The sequence below is a fragment of the Corylus avellana genome, chromosome ca4, assembly GCF_901000735.1.
Source record: "Corylus avellana chromosome ca4, CavTom2PMs-1.0".
Classification (NCBI taxonomy): domain Eukaryota; kingdom Viridiplantae; phylum Streptophyta; class Magnoliopsida; order Fagales; family Betulaceae; genus Corylus; species Corylus avellana.
The window spans coordinates 33,916,374-33,932,042 of NC_081544.1; the positions used below are offsets into that span (position 1 = coordinate 33,916,374).

At 36.2% G+C, this 15,669-nt stretch overlaps 3 protein-coding genes across 3 annotated transcripts; all 3 read right to left on the reverse strand.

Annotated features, from left to right (window-relative positions):
• Window positions 1-4,161: 4,161 nt before the first annotated feature.
• LOC132180066 (probable polygalacturonase At1g80170) lies at window positions 4,162-7,733 on the reverse strand. The gene is made up of 9 exons (XM_059592911.1): window positions 7,452-7,733; window positions 7,128-7,256; window positions 6,789-6,959; window positions 6,655-6,675; window positions 6,345-6,552; window positions 5,696-5,777; window positions 5,215-5,323; window positions 4,906-5,022; window positions 4,162-4,763 (listed from the first exon to the last, which is right to left on the reverse strand). The coding sequence occupies exons 1-9, from the start codon at window positions 7,689-7,691 to the stop codon at window positions 4,461-4,463; spliced, it is 1,380 nt and encodes a 459-aa protein (XP_059448894.1). The 5' UTR covers window positions 7,692-7,733; the 3' UTR covers window positions 4,162-4,460.
• Window positions 7,734-8,103: 370 nt separating this feature from the next.
• On the reverse strand, window positions 8,104-10,436 carry LOC132179684 (putative pentatricopeptide repeat-containing protein At3g05240). The gene has a single exon (XM_059592439.1). It carries the CDS (start codon window positions 10,418-10,420, stop codon window positions 8,354-8,356), a length of 2,067 nt encoding a protein of 688 aa, XP_059448422.1. The 5' UTR covers window positions 10,421-10,436; the 3' UTR covers window positions 8,104-8,353.
• A 346-nt stretch (window positions 10,437-10,782) lies between these two features.
• On the reverse strand, window positions 10,783-15,669 carry LOC132179725 (uncharacterized). Its single transcript, XM_059592488.1, has 5 exons — window positions 15,571-15,669; window positions 14,048-14,375; window positions 12,833-12,937; window positions 12,666-12,713; window positions 10,783-11,215 (listed from the first exon to the last, which is right to left on the reverse strand). Exons 2-5 carry the CDS (start codon window positions 14,300-14,302, stop codon window positions 10,976-10,978), a joined length of 648 nt encoding a protein of 215 aa, XP_059448471.1. The 5' UTR covers window positions 14,303-14,375; window positions 15,571-15,669; the 3' UTR covers window positions 10,783-10,975.

Consider the following 15,669-nt stretch of genomic DNA (forward strand, 5'->3'; position numbering starts at 1 on the left):
ATTTAAATTTTGTTGGGCCCAAATTTTTACCTAATAAGTGAAGCCACACAATATATATTTTTTTTCTAAAAAAAAAAAAAAAAGAGATGAGGCCCCACAATATTTAATTGTAATGAGAGATGAATTTTTGAGACATGGTTCGAATTTAAAATTTTTGCTTTAATACCATATTTATATCATCAATTGTTCAAAAAACTTAAAGGCAAAAAGAAATGGTGAATATAATAATTCAATTAATATTTAACCAAAAAATATTTAATGATTAACTTTTCTATATAAAAAGAAAAATATATATATATATATATAAAATCAATCTATGTGATTACACCCAGGGACAGAACCAAGATTTATTATCTAGAAGTGCCAAAGTATTAACGATGGGTCAAACTTATTTTTGATAAAGGCCATGTATGGTTTCTAAGTTTATATATATATTCAACTTTATAAAAACAAAATTTAAAAGAAAAATTGAAAATTTGGGAGGTCATGCCCCTTTGTTATTCCAATTTACAATAAGCTTCATGTAGTATAAAAATATTATAAGACTTTCTTGTAGTATGTAAAAATAACAAATAGGTCCACACACCCAACTTCAGTCTAACTTTCCCAAACAAAAAAAATCCTTATGTCTAACTTTTTATCAAAAACCGTTAAATGTGACATTAGCACACAGATCTAATTTTGACACACGTCACCCATAATATATATATATATATATATATATATATATATAAAAAAAAAAAAAAAAGACATGGATGGTTGGGCCACCCATGGCCATTTAGCGCAAAATGTATGCATGATCGAGGAGGGTATCAAAAGTTTCTTGTTAGTTGGAAAAATAGGGTTGCATCTACATTTCACAACACTGGTCGGAGACGAGTTCTTTTCCGACGGGGGTCAATCTAACATCACCAGTAGTGTCTTTAGCGAGTTGCGTGTCAGCAAAAATCCCGAATTCAAGAAGAAGAGCCGTGTCAACTAGAATTGGAATTACCATCAACAAGCCATTATAGGTCACTTGCCTCCAAGGATTTTGCTTACGAAGTCGGCTGCGTCGAGTGCCCAGCTAGCTAGGCCACCCTGTCCTCTGGAACAGAGCCTCGCCCGGCCATTAGCCCCAGAGTTTGTCTGGTGTGGTGCCTACGTAGGGCTGCCCCCAAAGGGCCCAAACGAATGATGGAAAATTATCAGATTAAGACAACCGTTACATATTGTTAGAATAATTACAAAATGGTTATCTGTCTGGCCCATTTGTCATCTGTATTTGGAATTTTTGGTCTTGTCTTTCTCAATCCTTCCAATCCAGTCCCAATCACAATAAAGCTGGTGAAATCCCTTTGGGTCAGATCCGACCCATACCAATCATCATCCTTGGGCATGTGAAATTGGAAAAAGTTTTCTTCAATTTATGAATTTCATCAAATCCAATTTAGATTTTTAAACCCAATTGAAGGAACGATTTCATGCTCATATTACATATTAAAACTGATTAGTGACATCAGAGAGAGATAGCCTGCACGTATTGACTTTCTTTTCTTGCTGATACAGCAAAGGTGGCTTTATGCAATAAAACAAAACACACGAAATCAATCTTGGTTAAGATAATATTTTCTGACATGTATGTCTCTGCCTCCAAACGAAGCTTAGGGCAGAAATTGCTCGGCATTGGGTCTCAATAACCTACAAATTTATCAACTTATTATGGTCTGGATTCGAATATTTCAGTGGTCCATAGTAATGGCTAATCGTCCCCATTCGGATTTAATCATTTAGAAACACAACTCTGTTGTCTGGTATATTTCTAGCTACCTTTGAAGACATAATTAAGATGATAATTGTATAGACTATGCTGACGAGGCACATTTGTTCGTGGTAATGAGTTGGGGATAAAATCTATTATGGGTTTCAATCAAGCATCATGAGATTATCTCTCAATCATTATTTGAATGCAGACAACTTATGATCTATTGACCACTCTCTATTATCTTCAAACTACCTCCCACTATCCATCAACCACTTGAAGATGGAACATGGAGAGAGCAGTTACATAAAATCCAATAAAATGGATCGATCAAATCATTCTCAATAGACCTTAGCTCATGCTATATTTTAACTCCAGATAAAAGTGCTAACTTAAGTATTTGAGAGTTTTTGGCCAAGGTCGGGACCCTTTGACAATCTTATTATTTTGTAGGCAATCCATTGCCGGTCCAACCGTACCAAAAATTGCATCAACAAGAATCATTAGAGATAGTTGAAATACACATTTTGAACAGTTAGATTGGCAACGAGATTCCTGTAAAATAAGGAAAAATGTCACTGAAAATTGTTGATCCGAGAGATTGAGGAGCGTCCAATGCATAAACGAGTAAAAGTATTTAAGATAGTAAACCAAATGGAGAAATTGAATCAGAATGTATTCTACGTAACTAAGATGCGTGCCCTTTTTTTATAAAGTGGCTCCACAAAAATGGTTTGTTAGATGCTTGCGATGTGTAACCCTTTGATTATTTGTCGTGTGAGAGTTGTTGGAGTAATTCTAAGGTAATTATGTATCATATCATCAATGACGATATCCAAGCTTGTATGGTGTCGTAAGTTTTTTATTTTATTTATTTTTTTAAATCTAACTTTGGACTATTCAAGCCTACATAAGTGCTTCATAAATTTTCAAAAAAATTACACTTTACCCTCCGAAGTTTGGAGTTATTTTCAATTTAGCTTTCAATGTTTTAATTTTTGCAATTTACCCTCCCAAACTTGTCAAAGTTTTGCAATTCAGCCATTCTGCCAATCAAAGCCGCTTTGACTGACGGAACAGTGACGACGCACGTGATCACTGCTGGCCTTTTCGTACCCAAAATACCCCCATCGCTTCCAACTCACTGAAGAAAAAAAAAAAAAAAAAAATTGGTTGCTTCCAAACTGGGTACTAAAAAAGGGTCAATATTTTTTTTTTTTTTTTTTTTTTTTTCAGTGTGTTTCCACCGTTTTTCTTCCACCATTTCCCCTTTTCTTTTTCCTTTTTTCTCTTCATATTTAACATTCACAAACTATAAGATTCATTCAATTCTTTTTCCATATCTTGAGCAGAAGTTTCACGGACTTACAAATTCTTTGTTAAAGCAAGTTGTGTATTCAGAGGGAAACGGCTGGAGCTCGAATGGAAGTCTTCTATAGAAACCATTGTTGCTTTGGTGTGAATCAGAGCACGAGCCTCTTTTTTAGTTTGAAGAATTTGGTAAAAAAGATCTCACCATTGACAAGGACAACAGAGGTTGAGGAAGAAGATGAGGGAATCGATTTTAAGGCTGGTTTTGCTGTGTGTAGTGGCTTTGGTATCCGGGTGAAGCTAAAATCGCAGCTTGGTGATTTTCAGGTCTTATAGAGTTTGGAAGCAACCCAGTTTTTTTTTTTTTCAGTAAGTTGGAGGGGATGAGGGCATTTTGGGTACAAACATGCCAGAAGTGATCACGTGAGTCGCACGTGATCGTTGTTCTATCAGTTAAAGCGGCTTTGACTGATGGAATGACTGAATTGCAAAACTTTGGCAAGTTTGGGAGGATGGATTGCAAAACTTTGGCAAGTTTGGGAGGATGGATTGTAAAAATTAAAACATTAGAAGTTGAATTGAAAATAACCCCAAACTTTGGGGGGTAAAGTATAATTTTCCCTAATTTTTTTCACCAAAACATGTTTTTTTGCTTTAAAAAAGTTTTTTAGGTGTTAAAAGTTAAAACACAAATCCGTTTGATTTGTGGTTTCAAAACATGAGATTTAAAAAATATCAATTTCAAAAAGTGTGATTTGAAAACATTATTTTTGAACGTAGATAAGTGTGTGGTAGAATCATGATTTAGCCTTTAAAATTACGGTTGAACTTCTAAAATTGTGCGTATTTTAAAATACACAAATTGGCTTGCAATTTGAAAATGTAAATTTTTCTACGTTTTCAAACCATAATTTTTTTTAAAAACACCCTTTTGACCAGCAATTTTTTCTAAATTCATACTTTTTAATCGACGAAATCGTAAAAACGAACAAACTCAAAACCGACCAAACTCTTGTTACAACTTAAAAGGTATTCGATATATAGTAGATTATGTTAAAAAGATGATTGCTACTATACGCCAATAATGATCACCAAGATGTAGAACAATATATAACTCAATTAATATTCATAAAATTGATAATCTCTCTCTTTCTCTTTTCTCAATAGTACAATGTTTCTTTCTATTTTCTGTGAATTAGTTTCACTCCAGTTTTTTTTTTATATAATTATAATATCTTGAATTTACCTTAAAATTTATCTTGGGCACCTCAAACTTCCTCTAAGAAATCCATAGTGGTGCACGCTAAACACATTTTACCCGGTTTACTATATACTATCATCGTTATTTTTATATTTTTTATATTTCTTTCTAATTATCTTCGTTATTTAAGTCCTATAGAGAGCCAAGTTAGAGCTCAGTATGAACAATATCCTCTCTGCTGGTTTCTGCAACTTCAGCATTGGTAACGATAAGTTCTTTGTCATGGGAAGATAGGCAGTCAGCTGAAGGATGCACAACTCCATAGCCAGAGCCTGTGGCAGAGTTGCAGTAGGTCTCTACTGTGCCATCCTTCTTCTCTAGGTTGATGTTGCTTAGGACTATATTGCTGCAGGGAACTGTGTCACTGCAAGCAAATTTCATGGCCTTTTCACTCCTTGTAGTCCCACTGATGTTCTTGTAGACTATCTGGCTTATATTCACTGCTGACGTCTGACAAAAAAACAAGAACATGTTGTTGTTTCATATTAAGCTTATAGAAAGAGATGAATTTAATAATTTAATTTAATTTATATTTCAATCTAAATGATGGAGATTTCAAAAGTGATGAAAAGGGAAGTTGAAGAGGCTTTACCTGGTTTTTACAAACGGTTGGAGAATCACAGTAGAACTGATCAATAATAATGGGGTTTGATACATTTTCCATCCTCACATTTTGGAAACGTACTGCACGAACATATCCAGAACCTCCCTTTACAGGACCACACAGTGAAAGGAATTTATGTTATTGTCATTCTATGGAAATTACTGCGACAAAATGTATACAACTAAATTACTAAATAGATTTAAGCGAAAAAAAAAAAAATCTATTTTTACAGCGGAGGCAAGCCAAACAGGGTATTTCCATCCAACGATCAATAATGGGCAAGAAGTGGAGCATTACCTGCCAAGTCTTAATCCTAAGGCCGTTGGTAGTGTCCGTTAAGATTGCTGTATCCAAGACGACCTTCGTTACCATACCAGTGGAGTTGTCCTTCCCAAGGCTTCCAATGCTGAGTAGAAGATAATGGGATGGGCAAACTCTAAGGCTCTGTTTGTTAAATAATTTTAACGAAATTGTATTTCACAAAAATATATATATATTTATATATAAAAAAATATTTATCGGTATTTGGCTTGTACAGAAAATGAGCGAAGGCGAAAAACGGTTGACGACTTCTGATAGTTTGAGAAGGAGAAATTCAAACTCAAAAAATGATGGTATACGAAATTTAAAAAGAAAAACCATTTTCCAAAACTAAACAAGCTTTTTTGGTCATATTTTCGGTTTGACTATTGTTTTCAGTCACACAAGGTAGCGAAAAATACTTTATGCCAAAACAAACGGAGCCTTAAGTTTGTAATATACGAAATTAAGATAGTACCTAATTCCATGCCCGGGTCCACAATAGATTCTCTTCATCTTGATATTGGAGCTAGCATTGACAATTGAAACGCAGTCATCTCCTGGATATTACATATAGAATCACCATGAAACTTGTTAAAATATTAATTTAAATTATTAAATCCACTCTTTCCTAGCTATTTGCTTAATTTTTTTTAGGATAATATTAAAGCAAAAAGTATGAATTCTAACTCTACAAATTATTATTATTTCAATTAAATATTTCACAGGTTAAGTCTCACTTGTTGAGAAAAAATTTGAAACCACACTTCGATTCGGTGGCATATAATATTTCAGTTATATATATGTATTGTCTTTTGTTACTCCGAAGACTAGTCAAATCAAATAAAGGCATTATGAGGCTTCACCTTCATTCTAATTCCTACTATAAAAAGATGAGAAAAGGAATGAGACGTGGTTCGTTTGATAATGCATTTTGAATTTTCTTTTTAGCAATAACAAAAAACTTCAAATACAAAACACTTAAAATTACTTTCATCTTCGCATCACATTGCAAAACTCTTTCAACCAAAAAGCAAAAAGAACACCCTCTAAAAGGTTTTATTAAACAACTCATGGTCTCTTAACAAAAAAAAAAAAAAAAAAAAAAAAGGATAAGATTTGAGAACCTGTTCCAATTTTGCAATCTTGGAGAACAACATTAGTTGATTCACTAATATGAATTCCGTCGGTGTTGGGGCTGTCTCCCGGAGCCGAGACTAGCACTCCGGAAACTCGCACAGAATCACACCGGGAAATAACAAAATTCATCTGTTGGCTGTTCTTGATAGTGAGGCCTTTCACCTTTATAGCTGAGCTTGTATCTATAGTCAGTGCCTGCAATAAACCATGCAAGTTAAATTCTATTTGGTGATGGCCAGCATGAATTCTTTTCTGGAAATACAGCTTTAACTAAGAGATGGATAGATATATCCTTACTGTTGGTGCCCCTCTGCAAGGCTGTAAAATTGGAAACAGGAAAAAGAAAAAGAGGGGTTAATTTCATTTGTTGTATAAAAAGTACTTGGGCACAAAAATGTAGTGTAATTAGTTCTCAAATATATATATATTACGTTTGATTTGTTCTTCTTGCAAGATGATGCCCACCATTTGCTACCAGAGCCGTCAATTACTCCACCTCCTTGGAAGAGGGCTCCGTTCAGTTTTGAAAAATCAAGCCATACTCGTGGAAAATTTGGATCCCAGTTTTTTGGCTCATCGGGTGCCACTATAGTTCCTGCAATCTGTCTCCAACAAAAGTATAATATCGTGATCAACTTAAGCTTTTGGGATATATGGTAATAGTTCCAGCCCTTTGAATATATTAAGTTATGAAATAAAGATAGACGCTTTAATTAGAAGATAATTTTGATATGTGCTAAGAGTAAAGCATATATATATATATATATCACCTGGATAACCAATTCGTCTGAGCATGGACCTTTAAATCTTGTTGCATTAACTAGATAACGTTTTCCTTGAGGCACCAAAAGAACTGATTTTGCTGTAGAGCAGGCAACCACCCATGCTTTTAGGAAAGCCTGATAGTAATAACAATAGAGAAGAATCAAGGAACACCATAACAGTAATAACAAGAAAATCTGGTTAGACAATAATGGTTCAACATATTGAATTGAAGTTGGTGAGATCAGACCCACAGCTTAGTGAAAAATGAAGTTTTTACTGAGTTGGCATCTGAGTGCCGCAAATATTTCTTAAGGAACAAACTTATTCACCTGGGTATCATCAGAAACTCCATCTCCAACAGCACCAAAGCTATCCACATTCACAAGAACCTTGCTGCCACGTTCACTTGTCCATGAAGGGATAGGGGAAACTTCCACCTCATTTTCTTCTTCTATGTCCCAGCTTTCGAGTTCCTCAAGCACGCCAATGTTGTCATCCACCAGGTTTCCTGCAACTCTGTGAGCCACTATCAACAAACCAAGAAAGGAAACCAAGAAGAATTTGTCCATTTTTGGTTTGTTCTGTCTGTTTTGCAAGATTGATTGATTTGTATAAATTCAATGAACACATTGGATTATAATATATATGCTGAGATTAGATTAGACTAGACAATGAGGGGTTTTTTGTGGGATATATGGCTTGACTTGAAAGTAGATGAAGGTGTTACATTCTCTACATGCCTACACTTTAAGTACAAGGGAATTCTTTTTTCCCAAGTTCCTTGCTTTACTCCTCAACTAGTGCACAAAATCCACCAGTCATAGTGTTCATGGATATCCTCCCTCTCTCTCTCTCTCTCTCTCTCTACGGGAGAAATAAGATAAAATAAATCTTGCAAGGAATTACTATTTCTGGAAATCTCACACTTACATATAAAAAATGGAAAATATTTTATTGAAATCCCCACCCCACCGAAAGAAAGCAAAGAAATACGAAAAAGGTCAATCGGTTAGTTAGACCAAACAGGGTAACCCATGTACAAATGATGCCGTTCATTGCATGCAAGCTAAGTTTTTTAAGCAAAAGAAACTCTTCCGCAGTTAAATCTCTACGGAAGATCTAGAATAAACAATAGGTTCAGCTTCATCGAAATGGAGCCCAAAAACCCACCGACCATGCTCTCTTTTTGAGGCTCTGCTTCACTTGATTTCATCGTTATAAGACGCTAATGTTAGCAGCAACTGTTTACCTCAATTAAACTACGACCGATCTCCCCTAACATAGCACTGTTTCTAATTTGTGTTGAGGTTTGAAACTCCCCAATTTCAGAATAGAAGTTCGAAGCTTGCAAACAAACTGCAGGATTCTCTGGCTCAAGCTCCATCAAGGTTTTTGCTACTCTCCTTCCCACTATCTCATTCCCATGGACCCTGCAACTTCGCAGCAATGAGCTCCACATCACACCATCTCCCTTTCCTGGTGCCCGTTGCAGCAACTCTTCAGCTTCATCAAGCAAACCTGCACGGCCTAACAGATCTATCATACATGAATAATGCTGCCTATCAGGGTGAATCCCATGTAGTGTTTTCATTGAATCAAACAGCAACCCTCCTTCTTCAACCATCCCTGAGTGGCTGCACCCTGTTAATGCACACAAGAATGTCACTCTATCTGGTTTCAGGCCCTTTTGGACCAGTGCTTGAAGCAATTCAAGTCCCTCTCTTCCCATGCCATTCCGGGCATATCCATTGATGATAGACGTGAAACAAACAACATTTGGTGAAGGAATCTTGTCAAAAACCAGACGAGAAAGATCGACATGACCACATCTTGAATATGCATCAATTAGAGAACATGCAACTGCAGTATCAGATTCAAAACCAGATTTGATTGTACAACAATGCAGCAATCTGCAGCTGGCCAAGCTTGTTGAAGCAGAAACCGACAATGCTTTCAGTGTCGTGGAGAAAGTGACTTCATCAAGTGCAACTCCCTCATCAACCATTAAACCAAACATCTCAACCACATCTTCAGTGATGCCACAGTGCAACAATGAGGTCATTAATGAGTTGCAACACTCCAGTGTTCTCTCCGGAACACTTTCATATATGGTTACCGAACTCTCAATATCACCGCATTTTCCATACATGTTGATCAAAGCAGATTGGATATGTATGCTTCCATTATCATAGGCCAATTTTAGAACATAAGAGTGAATCTGCTTCCCAAAATGAATATTCTTGGTCCCACTAGAGAAATTCAAGAAGCCTACAAAAGATCGAATAGATGGCCTCTTCCCTTGAAACTGCATTGTAGAAAATAATTTGACAGCATCAACCAATAAACCATTATCTGCATGCACTGCAACAATTGAATTCCATGAGATCACATCCTCCATTGGAATTGTCTCAAATGATTTCCTTGCATCAATTAAACTCCCACAAGCGGAGTAAAAATCCACCAAAGCATTAGCAACAAATATACTTGATTCTACCAATCCAACCATAACCGCGTGGCAGTGCAGCTGCTTTCCTTCATCTAAAAGCTTCTCATTACTGCATCCACGAAATAAATAACAAAATGTAAGACCATTTGGCTCCACATTATCAAATGCCATTTTAGAGTACAATCCTAATAACTCATCTGGTTGACGCAGTTCGCAATACCCACGAAATACCAGATTCCATATGGCCAAATTTTGCTCTGGCAACTCATTAAACAGCTTCAAAGCTACGTCATGAAGCCCCATCTGCATATAAAGATCAACAAGCGGACTCCCAACAAACAAATTCACGCTAAAGCCAAGCTTCAGCACCCTGCAGTGAACTTGAATTCCTTCTTTATAAAACCCCGCATCACTACAAATATCCAAAACACAGGAAAACGTCGATGGACTTTCTCTTATTCCTAGTAGAACCATTTCAGTATAGAGGTAAAGAGCCTGTTTTGGAAGCCCATATCGCCCGTACCCAGAAATCAGCATATTATAGGTAACAACATCACAAAGCGGCATTTCATCAAACAACTTTAGCGCAGAATTTAGCTGCCCGGATTTGATCAAACAGTCAATCATTCGGTTTTTTGAGTAAACATCCTCCTGCGCATTCCTTTCACAATATGAGCCCAACACCAGAGAAGCAGTTGATGAAGCTACGGGTATGCTGCACTTCGGTGTAAAGGTTGTTCTGGATCGGACACAGGACAGGGATCTAGCGCTGCGCATGGTCCATGAGACCATTTTACGTAAAATGGGCATCTCCGAACCACGAAAATATTGGTAGAGAAGACTCGATATCATCCATAAAGAACCAAACTTCCTCCCCCCACAGATCCAATTTTTGCGTCGTATCCTCCAATTTCCATATTACCTCGAGACAACACTGACGCGTCTAGAAAAAGAGACTTTCATGAATCATGGCCTACAATCCTCAAATTTATTTGTGTACCAGTCGATTTCTTGTCGACTATGAATTAACAAATATGATAGCCTGAACCATGCTTAATCATGCACATTTTTGGCTAAAACGGAAAAAGGTAGCATTTTAATTATCTGGATATTATTCACATATTAGTTAGAACACAACACGTTATTTTTTCAAGTAATTCAATTTTATTAAAAAAAGGATCCAAAAAATAATGCAAAAATGAAAAAGATTTCGATAAAGCGGCTGCAAGTTCTTTTGCATTATAAAATAGAGCTGTATTTTACACATCAATAACTTGCCCAGATCAGGAAGGGCACAAATGAGCAAACACCAGTCCACAAGTTCACACAGCTAAAATATTTTACATTTGTAGTGGTATTGACAAACAAATAAGAATGTTCAAATAAGCACTCAAATTATCAATCACATTAACATGTAGATGCAATAGCTTCCAAAAGGGAGGCTACAAAACGCATCTGGGTTTCTTCATTGATTCTCGAAAATAGAGGCACATGGACAAATAAAGATTTGTGACCCTTCTGTTCAGCAAGACGAAGAGAATGATAATACACATAATTGCACACAAAACGGCCGGCATCATCTGATATCGTCACATCAAAGCCCCCCTTCTTCAAGTACTTCAGGATTTCCGCAGTGCAGCAAGAAGTCTTCAACAGCCAAAAGATGAAATTTTAAAGTCAAACTCAAACACAAAGGAAAAAGAGAGAAAGATGGAAGGAGGCAGAGCGAGAGACAGAGAGCAGGGCATGACAAACAAAAACTCCAATATTCTACCACATTTGGTACAATTTTAGTACCTAGGTCGCAAATGAAATGACATAGCAAGTCACTTATTTGTGCCTAGTTTGGCAGTGAAACTTCCTAGAAGAATCAGCGGTGCCCCAAGCTTGGTTCAATTAGCCTTGGTACTTATCAAACCCAGTCAATCTACTGATCAAACCATAGTAGCCACAACTCTCCACCTTCAATGGGCTGCAAAAACTGCCTTAAACTATATTTGGTTCACCTCTTGTGAAAAGAAAAGATGAGAAAACTTTCAAATGTTTGGTTTGTTAATGAGAAAGAAGAGAGTTTGAGGAAAATGCCACATTCTTCTCTCAGACCCACTAAACCCTCCCTGAATGGGTAAGATTTAGAGAGAAAGTTAGGTGTCAAGAAGAAAAGATAGTAAAATCTCATTCCATTCTCTTTAAATAAAATAACTTAATTCCCCGTCTTTTCTTTCCTACTGGTTTCTTTATTTTATTTTCTCACGTAGAACGTGAACAAACCAAGTGCAGCAAAACGTATGTCTACTCACATTACAATTTCTGTCAGTCGGTTAGATAAGTTAAAAAAGTTTCTAGGATCTCCGTAAACATTGCAAACTGATCACAATAGATCCGTGCAGATGTGAATGACCCTCATGTTTATATGCAAGTATTACAGTGCTTTCTCACTGTTTACAGAGACTGTTCTTTGTTTCAATGATTTTGTTAAGGAAATTAGTCGATTTGATTACAATATTACCACACAATACACCTCTGACCCCCAATGACAAGTATCATCATACCATACGCTCTCTCATTTATCTGGAGCTACTTTAACTCCATGGAGATTAATGAATCCGTGTTTCCCATCTGACGGTGAACAAGGTAAAATAGCAAAGCCAGAACTAATGGTTATGAACAATAAACTCAAACTTTGGAATGTTTATGATCAAAAGAGATAATGTGAGCATGCTTATTTGTAACATAGAGTTACAAATTTTAGAACATGCATATGTTCTAGAGTATCCATCTTCAATGCTTTTTTCTTTTGGATGGGGGGGGGGGGGGAGAGAGAGAGAGCTGAAACTGAAACTTAATGCAATGAACTGTGAAATATCATAGGCTAAGTGTTTCTTATGGAGGATTATCTCTCAATAGTCCCGCATAATGCTCAATTTTCAGCATAAACTTAATTTAACATTTTAAGTTCCTCTATCAGACTATCAGTATTGAAGCAGTGAACTAATGCCATATCGATGTTGTCACTAGAAAAATTCATTCGATATTAATACTATCTAACAAAGAATGAATGCCAAGATACATATATTTGAAGGAGATCATAAAGTACCTCTCTTGCTCGGGAAGTTTCTCCATCTTCAGACACTATTGGGAGTTGCTGGGGAAACGTACAAGAGAAAAACATAACATAGAGGTTTTAAAAAAACAAAATAAAATAAAAAAAATTTGCCGTAACGCATCAGTGGAATAGCTCTAAAAGAAAAGAACCACATGTACCTGAGGTTGCCATCCTAACTCATCTGGACAACGGAAAGTGGCTTCATTTACTGCCTGCTTCTCAATGGCAAATTTTAGAGCCCCACTATTCACCCCCAAGTGTAGCTGAAGAAGCAGTGAAGGTAAAAAAGTCATTTGAATCAGCAAAGTTCAATCCTGGAAACAATGGAGACCTTACTAAGAGGCTTCCGCATAATCAGAATCTGTTTCAAATTATTTTTGTAAATGTCTACACTATCATAAAAGACCATATTAGTTATGGTTGAAAACTTTTATTTCCATAGGAAAGCAACATAACCTAGCAATGATTTAAAGGAGAGGGAAAAAGAAAAGTTACACCAAGTGAAATATCAATGTGACCACTATCTTCAACTACGAGTGAATCCAAATGTAGTGGAGTGACTAGATATGGCATCAAAATGCTGCATTAAACTATGAGAAGGTTCGGCAGATTTGAGCTTTTACAAACAAAAGGCAAAATCAAAGACCAAAGGTATGTGGTAATTCTGGGTAAAACTTTCTTCCTTTCCAGCATCGGTGTCCAAAGTATGCTAGACTTTCTGAAAGATTTCCTTCCTCATTTCCACTCCATTACCAGTCATTCCCATAGGTTAGGATATGGATGGTCAATGAATCAAATATTAAGGGTATCCATTCTGATTGCGTGGTACTGATAAATGCGAGAATTTATGCAAACCATTTTCTTAAATACCAAGTCTTTTACCATATACGAATTGAATTCAATGTAGTAAATGTGGAGTAATCAAATAACTAAATAATAGTTAAATTGAGGGCAATGTACGGTGATGATTAAGTTAACAATTCTAGATTTTCTGGAGACAAATCTCTATGATACAGTTGAGTTGAAATGATTGGAGTAATGCCGAATTCATATCTGCTTACTTTTCTTAGAGCAATTTGTAAGTCCTATGCAGATTTTCAGGTAAGCCTCACAACTACTCCATTGCAGAGGCATCCTGAGAACTTTTCTAAACATTCTTTTTTAACCAATAGCACTACCCTGATTTTGGCATTACCGAAGTAGCAAATCCATCTTGCAGGCCCCATGACAGCTGTTCTTAGAATATCAATTAACTTCAGAAATCAATGCACAAAAGAAACTAATTATTCCCAATAATTTTTATTTTATTTTTAAAAAAATGCAATTTATTTATCAAATCATTAGGAGTTGCATAATGAGAAATGATTACTAACCCAAACGACTTGCTCGTTGTTTGTAGTACTTGAGATGCTTGATTCCAAGGTCTGGTAAAGCAGGGGTAGAGCTCCATCTCCAGCAGTCTCAATAACAGTACAACTTCCAAGTGTAGCACCCGGGGGCAATCCTCTCCTTTCAACAAAATCCTTCAGATTAGTAACAATTGACTCTGTAGGATTTTCAGCAACCCCTTGAAACTTCTTAAATCCAGTTACATGAATGGTGACTGCCTTTGGTCCTTCAGATCCCATATCCTTGTTTTGGACACGAATACAGTTCCCTATTTTTTATGAACACTGCTAAAGCCTGTGGATGCACCAACCCCTGGAAAAGCCAACTAAGATTATGATCTCTTTCATGAAAGAAGAAAGCACCATCGCTGGATTTCCTATAAAATACAGAGGAAACATTTGCACCAAATAGGCAAATAGACTTCTAAACGAATATAAATTCAAACATGATCCTCTAAAATGAGTTTGTTAGATAAAATAAAAGTGCAGTACTCAGTCTTTGTCCCACCAAGCAGGATTTTTGAAATGATATGCTCCCAATCGGTGACAATTCTTGCATGAAGCGACCACTCCCAAGACTCAAACACTAGACAATAAATCCAAATGGCAAACACAGGAGGGCTAAAAACCTCCAACCTTGTCTCTAGATTGAAGAAGGGATAGAAATTTAATGCTCAAAAAATGGGGCCCCATTGAAGCATTTCACTATATATATATATATATATATATATATATATATATATATATATTCTCAAAGTCATTGAATCATATGTTGTTCTACTTTCTTGCAAGTGCATATCTTTCTTGATAGCCTTGATAAGTTGCAGTTCACTATGCACGTGAAAAAAAATTTAAATAGTAAAACATCCAGGCCAGTACTAAAGCCCTTGAAGATTCACCCATCACTATATCCTGGAGTGAAGCTAAAGTTTGCAACTTCACACAAAGTTTTTACATAAATAAAGAAAAACGAATACCATCTACTTCAAGAGCTCCGAAAGTGCCAACACTACTTGGATTATGAGAAACCAAACCACATAGTCACCATATGACATCAAATTCTCCGCATATTCCCCCAAAGAAAACCTGTTAAAAACGACCTCCCATGGAAATCTGCTTGAATGATTTTATCAACTATTATTTCCTTACTTTAAGATTCTATTTTGATCGAATAGAACTCTGCTGCATGTCCTCTTCCTTTGTGACATGAACACACACACACACACTTCATACAAGAACAATTCCCAATGATTCAAGACATTTGCTCCTTAAAAAGCAACATAAACTCAAACCCATCAAGCAAAACTCCCTTCAGAACTCGAATATCACACTCTCGAAAGCTTAAACATTAAAAGTATAGTAGGAAAATAATCTAGCATCATCTAAACAGAGCGAGTTGACCAACTTAGTTATATTGCTTAACCAAAACAGAAAAAACATGATGAGCATAAGCAAAAACAAAAACAAAAATATTATAAGTTTGATTGCAAAGCAAGATTGAGAGGTACCCTTCAAAATCACGCTGGTTCTTTCAGCGTTGAAGAATTACGGATTGCAGTCTTTCTGGTAGCAGAGAGCAAAGCTTCTTTGGGCAGTGTTATCAAATG

Coding starts and splice junctions, on each gene's coding strand:
- LOC132180066 (XM_059592911.1), bottom strand. CDS start 7,691: ATGGACAAATTCTTCTTGGTTTCCTTTCTTGGTTTGTTGATAGTGGCT. Junction 5,778..6,344: donor AGATTGCAAAATTGGAACAG/GTTCTCAAATCT, acceptor TGTAATATCCAG/GAGATGACTGCGTTTCAATT. Junction 5,023..5,214: donor TTAGGATTAAGACTTGGCAG/GTAATGCTCCAC, acceptor GGTCCTGTAAAG/GGAGGTTCTGGATATGTTCG.
- LOC132179684 (XM_059592439.1), bottom strand. CDS start 10,420: ATGATATCGAGTCTTCTCTACCAATATTTTCGTGGTTCGGAGATGCCC.
- LOC132179725 (XM_059592488.1), bottom strand. CDS start 14,302: ATGGGATCTGAAGGACCAAAGGCAGTCACCATTCATGTAACTGGATTT. Junction 12,714..12,832: donor AGTTAGGATGGCAACCTCAG/GTACATGTGGTT, acceptor ACGTTTCCCCAG/CAACTCCCAATAGTGTCTGA. Junction 11,216..12,665: donor AAACTTCCCGAGCAAGAGAG/GTACTTTATGAT, acceptor TGGCTGTTGAAG/ACTTCTTGCTGCACTGCGGA.